Source organism: Leucoraja erinacea, chromosome 7 (genome assembly GCF_028641065.1).
Source record: "Leucoraja erinacea ecotype New England chromosome 7, Leri_hhj_1, whole genome shotgun sequence".
NCBI lineage: Eukaryota > Metazoa > Chordata > Chondrichthyes > Rajiformes > Rajidae > Leucoraja > Leucoraja erinaceus.
This window is the reverse complement of record NC_073383.1, coordinates 48,976,934-48,992,355: the sequence shown is the minus strand read 5'-3', so window position 1 is coordinate 48,992,355 and position 15,422 is coordinate 48,976,934. Positions and strand designations below refer to the sequence as shown.

The 15,422-nt window shown below is 43.0% G+C and overlaps 1 protein-coding gene across 3 annotated transcripts in view; it reads left to right on the top strand.

Annotated features, from left to right (window-relative positions):
• LOC129698980 (SH3 domain-binding protein 4-like) overlaps positions 1-15,422 on the top strand; it is a 76,770-nt gene that overhangs the window by 19,090 nt on the left and 42,258 nt on the right. For 2 of the 3 annotated variants that reach the window (XM_055638522.1, XM_055638523.1), the window contains exons 2-3: positions 6,480-6,712; positions 9,562-11,930. In XM_055638522.1, the coding sequence (XP_055494497.1) occupies positions 6,595-6,712; positions 9,562-11,930 (2,487 nt within the window). In that variant the 5' untranslated portion in view covers positions 6,480-6,594. Of the gene's footprint in view, positions 1-5,487; positions 5,506-6,479; positions 6,713-9,561; positions 11,931-15,422 lie in introns of those variants that run through there. The other variant, XM_055638524.1, reaches the window with a different exon arrangement.

The window sequence follows — 15,422 nt, the reverse complement described above, 5'->3', positions numbered from 1 at the left end:
TGCAAAGGCTGTGGAGAAGTATCAGTCAAGTCTGGAGGTACTATTTCAAGAGCAGTAGATGTGCAAGGGCAGAGTGGAGGCAGTGTTGGTGAAAGTAGGCAGTCTTCATGATTAGGGTCAGAAACTTGCTGTAAAAGGAAGTTGTAAATGGTTGGGTTCAGCCCTGGTCAGTGGTGCGAAGGATGGGTAAACAGCTCGCCGTGTTGAGAACAAGCACGTTTTTAAGGTAGACCAGTCATGAAGTCTGTTTAAAAAAAAGTATCCCGATGTTGAGTTTTTCATCTTTGTGGTTTGAAAATTGGGCTTTTACGGACGCTTAATTTAAAATGTACTCGTGTCACTGTGTGTATCCATCATTGAAATTTATTTAGACTTCTCATTCCTGCCTTTGTCTATGAACTGTACTTATCTGCAATATTTAAAGCTGTGTATACACCTTCAACATTCGGTTTAAATAGTGAGAGCTGTTTTGCTATCCCGATTTCCCCTCCCACTTTCAGCATAAACATTGCACACTGCTTTAATTATCACAGTGCTATTGAATATCATTTTATCATATCTATTATTATGGAGATTAGAGCCTTTTAAGTGCTTGATGACAACTCAGAGTTTACTTGTTTTCTAGGTAACAGAAACTGGAGCCATCAATGTGATGTGTAGTGTTTCACAGAGGGGCACGGATCTGATTACCGCACTGTGCGGCAGTGTGTTTTCTGTTACAGAGCGCACTCTCTCACAGTTACTAATGGTAAAGTGGGAAAGCCACCAAATGTTACAATCTGTGCAGATGGTGAAGGGTACTTTGTTCCCTTTCTACCTGGCTTTTTTTTTAAAGTTAGATCTGATTACTGTATTAGTGTACTGTATATACTGTATTAGGGTGGCACGGTAACACAGCGGTAGAGTTGCTTCCTTACAGCGCCAGACACCTGGGTTTGATCCTGACTACGGGTGCTGTCTGTATGCAGTTTGTGCATTCTCCCCGTGGGTTTTCAACGGGTGTAAACTCCGTACAGACAGCACCTGCAGTCAGGATCGAACCCACATCTCTGGTGCTGTGTGGCAGCAACTCTACTGCTGCGCCACTGTGCCTACCTGGACAATCCTTTTGGACTATCTGGACTATCTCCTCATTTGACAATCCTTTTTCCTTGATGAAACTTCTTAGCCCACTCTAAACATTATTATCTTAATAATAAACATTATTATCTTACAAGTTTAGTGTATTATCGTCACTTGCACCAATGTGCAATGAAAAACTTTGTTTGCATGGTATCCAGTCAAAGAAAGACTATATACATGATTACAATCAAGCTGCCAATAGTGCACCAATAAAGGGTACAACATTTAGTGCAAGATAAAGGCCAATTATGATCGTTCTGTGGTCTCGAATGAGGTAGATGGGTCGTCAGGACTGCACTAACTGGTTAGAGTACCATTCAGTTGTCCAATAACAGTTGAGAAGAAACTGTCCCTGAATTTGGAGGTGTGCATTTTCAAACTTCTGTATTTTCAAACGTCTTGTCTGATGAGAGATGGTAGAAGAGGGAATCACAGAGGTGAGACATCTTTGATAATGCTGGTGGTCTAGCTGTGGCAGTGTGAAGTATAAATGGAGTAGATGGTCTAGGCTACATCCACAACTCTGCAATTTCTTATGATATTGGGTGGAGCTGTTCCCAAACCAGGTTGTGAAGCATCCCGATAAAATGCTTTCTGCGGCACATCTGTAGAAGTTGGTGAGGGGTGTTGGGGACATGCCAAACTTCTTAAGCCTTCCAAGGAAGTAGTTGGTGTGCCTTCTTGGCCATGACTTTGATGTGGCTGGTCCAGAAACAATTGCTGGTGATATTTATTCCCAGGAAGTTCAAACTCTCTACTTTGGTGCCATCAATGTATCCTGGGGTGTGTGCACAGCTACACTTCCTGAAGTCATGCTGTCAATGACATGGTGTTATTGATGAGAATTCTATGAGTCAGGATCTCATTGCAGTGTAACTGAAGTATTATTCCTCTCCCAATTCCTTGAGCTGCTACTAACACAAACCAGATTCCAACCGTGTGATTTTGTAGACACAAAGAAATACAGATGCTGATTCACACCAAAAAGACACAAATTACAGGTGTAACTCAAGCAGATTAGGGAGCATTCTGGAGAACATGGATGGATAACGTTTTGAGTTGATACCCTTCTTCAGACTGATTGTGGTGGGGGGAGAAAGCTGAATAAGAGATGGGGTCAGGACAAAGTCTGGCAAGTGATAGGAGGAGAGGGGTGAGAAGGGTTTTTTTGGCAGATGGGTGAACAGAGATGAAAAAATAAAGTGTGAGATTAGGAGATACAAATAGCAGATGCATCAATTATCAACCCAGAGGAGGGAATATAGGTGCAAGGAGATGCGGTGGAAGGAGTGAGGGGGGTTGCCTGCCTTTTATTTGGCTTTGTCAAACAGTCCTTGTTCCAAACATACAATGGCATCATCCAATTTTTTATCTACTATATTGACAACTGCATCAGAGGTGCCTCCATGTGCAGAACAATGATTTCAATAACTTCCACCCTGCCAGCAAATTGACGAATTATCTCTGACACCTTTATTGATCTACCCTTGTCCCACCATTCCTCTTGCAAAGAGCTATCCCCTACTCTCAATGTCTCTGTCTCCGTCGTATCTACTCCCACGATGAAGCTTTCCATTCTAGTACATCCAAGATATCCTCTTTCATTTGTAAATGTGGTTTTCCCCCATGCTGTCAAAGATGGTTCCCTCACCCACGTTTCCTCTGTGTCCTATAGTTCTACTCTTGTGACGCCACCTCTCAGATAGAACAAGGGTAGAGTTCTCCTGGTCAACGCCTTTCACTGTACCAACCTCTGCATCTAACACATTATTCTCTACTGCCTTGAACGTGATCCCAGCACGAGTCATTCTCCCCAAAATCGCCCCATTCTCCCCAAAATCCACAAACACAACTGCCCTGGCAGACCCATTGTTTCTGCCTACTCCTGTTCCACGGAAATGATTTCCACATACCTCGACTCCATCCTATCCCCCCTGGTCCATCTCTCTCTACCTATGTCCAAGATACCTCACGTGCCCTTCGTCTCTTTAATTACTTCTGCTTTCCGAGCCCCCACTCCCTCATCTTTACTATGGACGTGCAGTCACTCTACACCTCCATCCTCCACCAGGAATGCCTTAAAGCCCTCCGTTTCTTCCTCGACCGCAGAACCATCCAATTTCCGTCTACTAACACTCTACTCTACCTAGCGGAGCTGGTCCTCACCCTCAATAACTTCTCCTTTGATTCCCCCCACTTTCTCCGTCCAAGGCATTGCCATGGGCACCCGTGGGCCCCAGCTATGCGTGCCTCTTTGTAGGTTACGCTGAACGATCCCTGTTCTAGGTGTACACTGGCTCTATCTCTGTTACATTGATATCTGCATCGGTGCTACCTCCTGCGCCCATGCAGAACTCATGGACTTCATAACTCCACCTCCAATTTTTATCCTACACTCAAATATACTTGGACCATCTCCAACACCTCCCTCCCCTTTCTCGATCCCACAGTCTCCATCACAGGAAATAGACTATTGACTGACATCTATTACAAACCCACTGACTCCCACAACTATATTGCCTACACTTCCCACCCTGCTTCCTGCAAAGACTATATTCCCTACTCCCAATTCCTTTGGCTACGCCGCATCTGCGCCCAAGATGAGGTGTTCCATACTAGGACATCCGAGATGTCCTCATTCTTTAGGGAATGGGGGTTCCTCTCTCCCATCATAGACGAGGCCCTCAGTCGTGTCTCCTCGGTACCCCGCAGCACTACCCTTGCTCCCCCTCCCCCTAGTCGCAGTAGAGACAGAAGTGCCCCTAGTCCTTACCTTCCACCCCATCAGCCGACGCATACAACACATAATCCTACGAAATTTCTGCCACCTCCAATGGGATCTCACCACTAGTCACTTTTTCCCATCTCCACCCCTTTCCGCCTTCCACAGAGACCGTTCCCTCTGCAACTCCCTGGTTAACTCATCCTTTCCCACCCAAACCACCCCTACCCTGGTACCTTCCCGTGCAACCGCAGAATAAGCACCACCTATCACTATACCTCCTCCCTCGACTCTGTCCAGGGACCCGGCACTCCTTTCAGGTTAGGCAGAGGTTCACTTGTACCTCATCCAACCTCATCGGCGAGACCAAATGCAGACCGGGCGATCGTTTCACGGAACACCTTCGCTCAGCCCACGTGAACCAACCTGATCTCCTGGTTGCTGGACACTTTAATTCTCCTTCCCATTCCTACACAGACCTCTCTGTCCTTTGACTTCTCCATTGTCTTCTTCAAATCCAGTGTTAAAACACATTTGTACTCCCTGGCTTTTGACCATGCCTGAGACTTTGCTTCTGTTTTTATTGTTTTTAATGTTTCTTTATTTTACATATCTTTTCCTACTATTTTCTTTTGATTGTTATTATTGGTGTGTATTAACTTCTTTTGTCAATGATTAGTGATGTACAGCACTTTGTTGCAACTATGATTGTTTTTAAAGTGCTCTATAGATAAAATTATTATTATTATAATTATTATTGTCAGAGTGAGGCTACATGTAAATTGGTGGAACAGCATCTCATATTTCGCTTGGGCAGCTTGCAGCCCACTGGTATGAATATTGATTTATCTCACATCAGGTAGCCCCGGCATTCTCCCTCTATCCCTCCGCCACCCAAGTTGCACTAACTTTTCATTTTCACCTTACAAACAGCTAACAATGGCCTGTTTCCTTTATCATCGTAACTTTTTTGCATATCTTTCATTCATTTTTCTTTATCTCTCCACATCATCTATATCTCTTGTTTCACTTATCCCTAACCAGTCTGAAGAAGAAGACCCGAAACGTCACTTAGTCCTTCTCTCCAGAGATGCTTCCTGTCCTGCTGAATTACTCCAGCTTTTTGTGGCTACCTTCGATTTAAACCAGCAACTACAGTTCGTTCCCACACATTAAATAAATGAATGAATGAATAAGTTTATTGGCCAAGTATTCACATACAAGGAATTTGCCTTGGTGCTCCACCCGCAAGTGACAACATGACATACAGTGACAGTTAGGAATGACACATAAACCATTTTATCCATTAAACATGTAAAATACCAGAGCTAAAGGAGGCTACATATTTTTTGGTTATTGAGCAGAGCTTGGTTATTGAGTAGAGTTTGGTTATTCGTGGAAAAAAGCTGTCTTTATGTCTGGCCGTGGCAGCTTTGACAGTCCAGAGTCGCCTTCCAGAGGGAAATGATTCAAAGACTTTGTGGCCAGTGTGAGAGGGGTCAGAGATGATCTTACCCGTTAGCTTCCTGGCCCTTGCAGTGTACAGTTCGTCAATGGAGGGAAGGTTGCAGCCAATAACCTTCTCAGCTGATCAAACAATTTGCTGCAGCCTCCGGATGTCGTGCTTGGTGGCTGAGTCAAACCATACCATGATGGAGAAGGTGAGGATAGACTCTTATAATGGCAGTATATAATTGGACCATCATTGCCTGCAGCAGATTGTGCTTCCTTAGCTACCGCAGGATGTACGTCCTCTGTTGTGCCTTTTTGACTGTGGAGTCAATGGTGGCCCCCCCATTTAAGGTCCTTGGAGATGATGGTTCCCAGGAACATAAAAGACTCCACAGGTGTGACTGTGGTGTTGTTGATGGTGAGTGTGGTGAGGGGAGGGGGAGCTCTCCTAAAGTCTACAATTAATTCCACTGTCTTAAGAGCATTGAGCTCTAGGTTGTTGTGATGGCACCAGGACGCCAGCTGTGTCACTTCCTGTCTGTAGGAAGTGACACGGGGTGTTCCAGTTGGCTTCAAGCGGTTAGGATTTGACAACCAAAATTTTTTTTTTGAAACTGTGTGCCATGCAATAATGTTCATATAATCTTTATGTGGATGAGAAAATATGGTTTAATAGTTTGTGTTATAGAGATAGAAACAGTCGGATAATATACTTATACGATTTTGCCATCAATGAAATATATCAGTGTCAGCCACCAGTCATTAGATTGGTGAGGTGGTGGAGAGTTCCTGATTTCTTTCAGAAGGTCTTTTTCTAAAACCTGTAGCTTGTAATGTAGAATTATTGACTGCAGGCCTTGTTCAGTACAGAAGCCAAAGCAGTTTTAGTCCATTCATTAGCTTGGCTGTGGTTACTAATGCCAAAGTGTTTTCTGTTACATCTTCAGTTTGATGAGCTAAGCAAATATTTTATATAAGACCTCGGTTACTAGGTAGTAGTAATAAATAAAAGTCTCATTTCATTTTATATAGCACGTGTCACATTCCATTAGGACCCCCAGTCACATTTGTTTACCATTAGGACTGACTGGTAATGCATGGAATAATTTGCATTTGTCCATAAATTGTGGTACTGTGTTTAGTGGCTAAACTGATGCATTATCATGTGATTTAACTCTTGCAGATGGTCTGATTACAGAAGAAACTATAAGGTTAATGAGGTGGTTGCCAGCCTTTAAAAACTGCTGCCAATGAACAACCCATTTATGTTCACCATTGAGACCTAATCTGAGAGAACTATGGCAGCTCAAAGAATCCGCTCCACCAACACCGGCGGGCTTCCTCGGTGTAAATCCGAAGGCACACTAATCGACGTGAGTGATTGTTTATCTGAACTCAATATCAGTGAATTCAAAGGTGAGTATTTCTATCAATTTATTAAGCAGAACAGAATGAACATGATGCTATGATTTACAGATTTGTGGAGTTATAATCCTTTTATTTGATCTTTGTTCTTTCCTTTGAAAATTTGCCAACTCTCACTCTACATTAAGCAAATCATAAGCAATTCAGCTTGATTCTAAAGGGCTTTCTTTAATCACTGAGAACATGATACCAATTTGCAACAAAGGTAGAAGTATTATATACCATTTTGGTCCATACCTGCATTATCCAATTTCTTAACAAAAGGGCACAAAGTGCTGGGGTAACTCAGCAGGTCAGGCAGCATCTCTAGAGAAATGAATAGGCAACGTTTCAGACTGAGAGGGACACTAGAGGTATGAACAAAATGGGATGGTTGGAGGATTAATGTAAATGTTGGTTATCGGCAGTCTTGGGCTGAAGGGCCTGACTCCTTGCTGTATTGTCGCTATGAGTCTATGACTCCATGAATCAGGGCTGTTAAATGTACACGGAGTTGTGTACGTTTAAAAAAAGACCATTCAAACTAAGTCCTCTCTGGAGAGAAATATGGAAGATGCAGTAAAACATTTTATAGTAGTTGGTGTGTGTAGGGTTTCTGAAAGTAAACACAGAGGAATCTGAAATGGTTTGTAACTTTATTTAAATGCACACCAAATTACCTGCAGGTATTTAAGGACATTCAGCTGAATGTTTAGTTGGATTTGAGTAGTTAAGATGTTTTTTCTGAGTGCTGTGCTAATTTAAGCTGTGGCAGAGTTATAGCCTGTTCTGCCTTGCTCCAACCTGCCAAAAGAATAACAAACTGCAGAGATGAGGAAAACTCGCATTAAGTAAATGGGAAGAATGAATTCCCTGCGGATCTGCTTACGTGCAGAAAGAGCAGCAATTGCTCAAATATCTACTGCAATGGCGCAGTTTGAATGGTCCTTTTTTAAACGTATGTCTTGTGTAGTGTGTAGAGTGGGTCAAAGTTTTATTTAAATCCAAAAAATGTGTGCTATTTTTGGATTAGCTGGTGCTCAGACTCTTGCTAAACAAGTGAATTGTTGACAGACACAGAAAGCTGGAGTAACCTAGCGGGTCAGGCAGCATCTCCAGCAACGCTGCCTGACCCGCTGAGTTACTGCAGCTTTTTGTGTCTCTCTTCGAAGTAAACTAGCATCTGCAGTTCCTTCCTACACAAGTGAATGGTTGATGATGAGTGAATAACTTCCTTCAGCAATACAAAAAAGGTCACCGGTAGGGACAGAAATCTGAAATGAGAAGGTCCTTTGGTTAAAAGTGAATCTTTTTCATTTGAACTTCACTTTCAGTGATTATTCTTTCTGATAGTTTGCTTTTGGCATCGCAGTCTATTTAGATCCTACAGAATGGTTCATTTTTCACTAGGTTAGAATAGATTCCACACTCTTTTAAAATGGCTGACGGTTGGATCATGTGTGATACGGCACCTTTTGCCTCCCTCTGTTGCTGGGATGTGTTCCCAAATCGTGTAGTTCAAAAGTGACATTTAACAGCCTTAGGCAGAGGACCCTTTGAAATGACTGGCAGCCGACTCTCAGAACAGTTGTGACTCCTTTGTGTCTTTGCTGTCATGGATGACAATGCAATCATGGTAACCTTTGCAGGAATGAAGGGACAGCATTAGGCCATTTTGCACTCCAATGTTTTACTGTTCAGCTGGATTAACTCATCCTGACTTCAATGTCCTTAACAGCCTTGCCATAAATAAACTTATTTTCCATGTCCCCCCCACCCCCACCCCACTCCTTGCCAACATTCCAAACTGAACATATAGTTTGTCTCCATTTGACCTGGATCCTCTTAACTGAAATGCTATTAGTGGTTAATCTTCTCTCCAGGTAGGATAAGCTACTCAAAACTTTTCATTAAGAAAATGTGAAACCTCCTGCTGCCTTCTGTTGATCGAGTTTGCAAGGAGAATTTTGATGCCTTTATGCATCTTCCTTTAAAGATAACACAACAGTGAACTGTCCCTTTTTTTAACTGGGTCTTTGGAGAAACGATACAGGCATTGAACAAAACTTGCCTTCTTTGACCTTTGCAGAGTTAGCAGATGTCAAAGGTACTATGGCTCCCACAGAAGTAAGCTTCAGCAAGTAATCACATTTCTTTCTGCGGTAGAAGGAATATATTGGACCCTTTCTCCATATCCTCTGAGAATATTTTTTTGCTGGGCTTTTGAGAATAAAGGACATAGGGACCTACCGATCATTTCACAAACTGCTGTTCACTTAGCAATCTTCTCTCTGATAAATGATAATAGATCATAGCAATCAGTAAACATTATAATCACAAATAACAGAAGAAAGTGGAGTTGAAAATCTGCTCCCTAATTACATTTTCAAGATCTTATCTCAGTAACTACATTAAACTGAAAAATTAGATGTAATGGAGTTTAATTATATCCCACGTTGTTGGATTAAATGAATGAAAGGGTAACATCATGGATGTGGTGATCACATGGTTTCCATTTGCACAAAATTCACTGAAAAAACAAACAAAACATGCACAATTATCAAACAATTTGGAACAAAGTTTGCTTGCAGCATTCAAAGTATACTTGAATATATTCTCTAAGTGCAATGCTTTGGTTCTCCAGGTACTGGCTGAAAGCTTTCTCAATGTATTATTGTCATATGCACATCAATAACTTTGAGAGAATGTATATGCTTGGGATATGTTTATCAATATTCCATTGTATTTAAATGTACTTTACCTCTATGTGCAAGTGTCATTGAATGTTGATGTGTTCCTAATATTAAGACCTAACCTTAATCTTGTCCCATGTAGACTAATACTCTTTCTAAATTTTGCAGTACCGTCTCCCAGTACATTGCGATTGGACACACCTACATCTTTTGGGGATGCACGAGAAGTTGTGGCTATTAAGGATTACTGTCCAACTAATTTTACCACACTCAAATTTAATAAAGGGGATGTTTTATATGTCTTAGACACATCTGGACCTGAGTGGTGGTATGCCCACAACAATACTGAAATGGGATACATTCCTGCTTCCTATGTACAGCCCGTTGGCAGAAGCCCATCTCTCCGAGACAGTGGCATGGTGGATAATATTGGTGACAGTTCTGATGAAGGTGTCAAAGAGATGGATCTACTTGGAGAATGGGGAGATATCTTTGACAAAATGTCTGCAAATACCAAACAGAACAATCCATTCTTGAACGGCTTTGCAACCTCCAACCCATTTCTCAATGGCAATCCACAGAGCCCCAGCTCCAACATTGATCAGGCTCCTAAATCAGAAGTGGACCTACTTTTGTTTGATTCATTTGCACCACTACTGGCCGGTTCCAAAACATTAACAGCAAATGGCGGAACTAATGGCGTTTTTGAGGAAGACCCATTAACTAGTTCAAAGGACGAGTTTGATCCGCTATTGAGTCGGAACAACCCATTCTTCAGAAGCAAGCGATCATACAGTATGTCAGAACTTTCTGGTCTGCAGGCCAGGTCTGCCGCACCTCCCTCGTCTGGCTTCTTCAACAACATGCAGTCTCCAGAGCCGGAACAGTTCAGGAGCCGGGAGGACTTCCGAACAGCATGGCTAAACCATAGGAAACTAGCACGTTCTTGTCACGACCTAGATTCTCTTGGACATAGTCCTGGCTGGGGTCAGACCCAGCCTATAGAGACTAACATAGTTTGTAAGCTGGACAGCAGTGGTGGAGCAGTTCAGCTTCTGGACACCAATATCAGTATTCATGTCCCTGAAGGGCACATTTCTCCAGGTGAAACTCAGCAGATTTCCATGAAGGCTCTGCTGGATCCTCCTATTGAGTTGAACAATGATAAATGTACAACCATCAGTCCTGTGGTTGAGATCAAATTAAGTAACATGGAAGTTAAAACATTCCTCACCTTGGAAATGAAAATTTCTGCCGAGCTAAAAGATAATGTGTTGAGCAAGAACGGTGCCAGCATAACCTGCTTGAGTAGTGACAGTAAAGATGGGCCCTTCTCAACAATGCCTCAGGTGTATCACTATGGTGACACAGTGCAGGTGCAGTTGGACTCTCTGGAGCCTTGCATGTATGTTGTTGTTGTGTCTCAGGCCAAGATACTGCAGTTCCCTGCCACTGTGTGGGAGTGCATTAACAAAAAACTTACCGTTGGGGTTTATGGTCCGAAGCACATCCATCCTTCCTTCAAGACAGTGGTGGCTATGTTTGGGCATGACAGCGCCCCTAAGTCCTTGCTGGTAAATGAAGTGAGTCGAGAGCTTGTGAGCGCTCCACCTGTAGCCCTGCAGTTGTGGGGCAAACACCAATTTGTGCTAACAAAACCCCAGGACCTGAAGATCAGCATACACCCGAACATTTCCAACTACGAGGTCATGTCTTCTGACCAGGTGAAGGTTGTCCGTGGATTCCAGGTGAAATTGGGCAAGGTCAGCCGCCTTATTTTCCCCATTCACTCCCGCGTCCCCGAAGAGCTTTCTGATTTCACGCTGAGGATCCAGGTCAAGGATGATCATGAGACAATAATGACACAGTTCTGTGTGAGGACACCGCAGCCGCCCCCAAAATCGGGAGTGCGAAACAGCGGGCAGAGGAGGTTCCTGAAGAAGAAAGAAGTCAGTAAGATTGTTCTTTCCCCCTTGGCTGTCACGAGTAAATACCCCATATTTCAGGATCGCCAGGTAAACAATCTCAGGTATGGGAAACTGCTGAAGACAGTCATTAGGCAAATGAAAAACTATTACCTGTTGGAGTACAAAAAAGGAGATGTGATCGCATTGCTAAGTGAAGAGAAGATTAAGTTGAAAGGCTATCTCCGCACGAAAGAGTGGTACATTGGGTTCTATCAAGGAAAGATAGGATTGGTGCATGCCAAAAATGTGTTGGTGGTTGGGAAAATTAAGCCCAGCTTCCTTCATGGGCCTGATCTCACTAGCTCTGCACTCTTGGAGCAGATTCTTCGCCCCAGCAAGTTTCTCACTTACATCTACGCTTCAGTAAGGATGACCCTGATGGAGAATATCAGCAGCTGGAGAGCGTTTGCAGACGCGCTGGGTTACAAAAGCTTGCCTCTCGCACACTTCTGCCGGACGGAGATCGACAGTGAGCCTGAACGTGTGGCATCAGTATTGGAAAAACTCAAGGAGGACTGCAATGATGTGGAGAACAAAGAAAAGAAGTCGTTTCAGAAAGAGCTGATGTCTGTAAGTACACAATAATGGATATTATCTCTACAGCATTTTTCGATTGTCCGGTTATTCTCCTTTGCAATAGACCACTGAAAAATCTCCCTTCTATGAAGAATGTTAGTTAAGCCATTCTTCATGATATGACCTGCACAAATTAGTAGGTGACAGGATAATTTGGACCAAATAAACGTGCTTTGCAATGTGCGTTTTAATGATCCCAAGAGTTGAATATGTTTCTTTTCCTATTCAAAATATCCCCAGTGGTTTAGCAGGGTAGTCCGGTAACTTTTAGCTATGAATGAACAACAGCTGTCCTGGGATCGGAAAGGATGGATGAAAGGGCCTAGGTATTTTGCCAAAAGCTTTCTTTCATTCTCTTAAGCTTTTATTTGTGTAATACAGAACAGTTGCCAAGCTAAGGTTATAAGGCTGCAGAACCATGCTTATTTATGTATGGACCACCACTGTAACAATCAATCCATGAAAGTATTTTTCTAATCAGTTTTATTTCTTAATTAACCCAAACAAAAATCCGGCCACAGAAATTGTATCACGGTTAGACCGCTCTTGAGGGCACAGCTTTAAAATGGGCAGAAATCTTGCTTGAATGTTGACATTGACAAAACTTTGGGCGGAGTATTATGTGGATGGTTATCAACACCAGCTGTGATGTGAAGGCTTTAGGAAGGGCTTAGCGAAGGGTTTATCAGAGATATTGCTGAGTTCATTGAGGTTCTGATTGAATCGATGGAGAAAAAAAAAATCCTTCTGTTAATTGCTTCGATTACCAGCAGTCAAAAATAGAAAATTATCGGCAAGAGATCCAGCATTAATCTTTTCACTTTGAGTTCCCCGGATTTAGAACTATCGACCTAAAGAGATGATAGAAGATTATCAAAGATTATAAAAGGTTAAGAAATAGTTTTAAAATATATGTGAGCACTTAAGGGGGGAGGCATGAGCCTGCAGAACTGACAAATGAAAAGCAGTGCTTTGACCTCTCCATTGTTGCCCTTTCAGAAAGTGTGCACAAGCTCAATGGTCCAAGCAACCACACTGTTCAATTGCAAGTATTTTGGTACTCAAAATAACACCGTCGTTTACAACTAAAGTGATATTTGAATACAGTGTTAACAAAAAGGGAGCCATTTCTGATAAAAATTGATCAGTATGTGATGAGTAATACCACTGAACCTAAATATAAAATCTGCTCCTGAAATTCATGACCTTGGCATTTTGAAGTGATGTCAGCCACCCTGCGACTGTGTGGGGTCGCGTGGTTGCAGTTGCTATTGGTGTTGATATTGGTTTGATTGGTTCCGAAGCTGGAGTCCAGCCTCAGGATTGATGTGGTATAAATATCCAGCTCCACATTATTCACAAAGCACCCATTTGTTACGGCACTTTTGACCCCCCCCCCCCAGTATATGTTGGTGTTGATATTGGTTTGCTGGTCAGGAAGCCTAGGTCTAGCCTCAAGATTGATGTGGTATAACTCCATGTTATTCACAAAGCATGCATTTCTTGCAGTGTTCTTGGCCCCTTCAGTATGACTACAGCAGACATGAGACCGCACTTTTGAAGATATCCATTCAGGCATCAAGCCAGATAGTGGGAATATGGTGCCAACCCCTGCTCTTTGCTGCTGTGCCTATTAGATGTGATGAAAGCCGCCACATATGATGGAAAGACCTTGGGTTACGGGAGGTGAGGGCATCTCAAAACATGGGCTGCCAGTCCTCAGCAGAATATGCACCCCTGAGCCCCTTATATTGAGCGTAGATCTCTACACCCTTCACTCCAGACCACCCAACACCAGCGCTCACACCAGGTCTTGGGGGATCATCACATCAAGAGTGGGAGTGGAGTTCAGAAGATCGGACTGGGTTCCCGGCACAGCACACAGCACAACGGGGAAGACGAGGTTTTGCACCAGGTACCTGGCACAGCAGTATATAGCAGCAATGTGTGCAGGGCATCCCACCAGACTCCTAGCACAACAGCGCTATCAATCACAAAAAAACATTGCCTGAGGAACTGGTAGTCTCTGTGGAGGGAAATGGACAGACAACATTTCAGATCGAGACCCTTCGGATTCTGAAGGCGTTAACTTCAGAACTTGTATGGAACAAGCTGCCAGAGGAGGTAGTTGAGGCTGGGACTATCCAAACATTTAAGAAACATGTACATGGATAGGACAGGTTTGGAGGGATATGGACCAAACGCAGGCAGGTGAGACGTGTAGCTGGGCCATGTTGGCCAATGTGGGCAAGTGGCCTAATTCCACACTGTATCACTCTCTGACTTTGGCAAAATTGTTTATTGTTGGTAATTATTTTCTTCTTAATTGAAGATTTATTGTTTTAGTCTGATTAGTCTCTGCACCTCTGTGTATATAATGGTTAGTCTATGCACCTTTGTGATATAATGGAGTTAGTATATGCATCTCTGTGTATATAATGTAATCCTGGCCCTTCTGGTGGCGATGTCATTGGCACACTCGATCCTGAGAGTGCTGAGGGAGATAGCAGTGTATCCATGCAGCTGCTGGTGCGAGAGATGAGTGGTTCTGCATTTCAATACTTCTTAAATCTGACAAAAAAAATGCTGGAGGAACTCAGCAGGTGAACCACAGGGATGGTTGATGGTTTGGGCCGAAACCCTCCTGAAATGTCGATCATCCCTCTACCTCTACAGATGCTGCCTGACCCACTGAATTCCTCCAGCATTGTTTTTTCTTTACTCTATTTTCTAACATCTATTGTGTCTTCTCTTTAAACCTCATGATTAGAGCAGTCTAACTTAGAGATGCAAATGTGTGGAGTCAATCCTCACTAGAAATCACACTGAAAATGTGAGCTCTTCTCAGCAGCTGGTCTGAAGGATAAAAGTGCAGATACTCATGAGCATAGGTGGTGGATAGAAGATCTCCTGCTAAGTCAGCAGTGCTCTTATGATAACAGTGGTGTACAGACAGTAGCAGCAACTGTTGATTCTGCAATCAATCCCTGTGTTTATTCTTTGAGAAATAATGTCCATTCCACTGTCCTACTCTGCTGGTCTCCTGAGGTAATATTTTATACTTGGCACGAGTCATAAAACTTGTGCAACATGAAAGTGCAAACAAATTATTAATATGTGTGACTGTCCACTGTGCCAGATTTAATGATGCATTGATTTGAAGCAGTGTAAATATCATTACTGATTTAAGATGAAGAGATTATCTTTATTAGGTGGCCATTTATCTTTATGGGGTGACAGCTAATACATCCCTACTTTAGATAAGTGCTGTTTCTCATCACACTAGCTCTGTTGCTGATGACCTCTGGTTATCAACCCACCTACCCACTGCATAACACTGCGTTTAGACATAGGCCATTCTCACGAGGCGACTTGACGCAAGAGTTAACAAGAGTTGAACCTCGTGCGATAACCGTACGGCATTCGTGGACCACCGTGGCGCTAACGGCAGGTACTCGTGTAACTTGGTGACTCGGGAGAAAATTC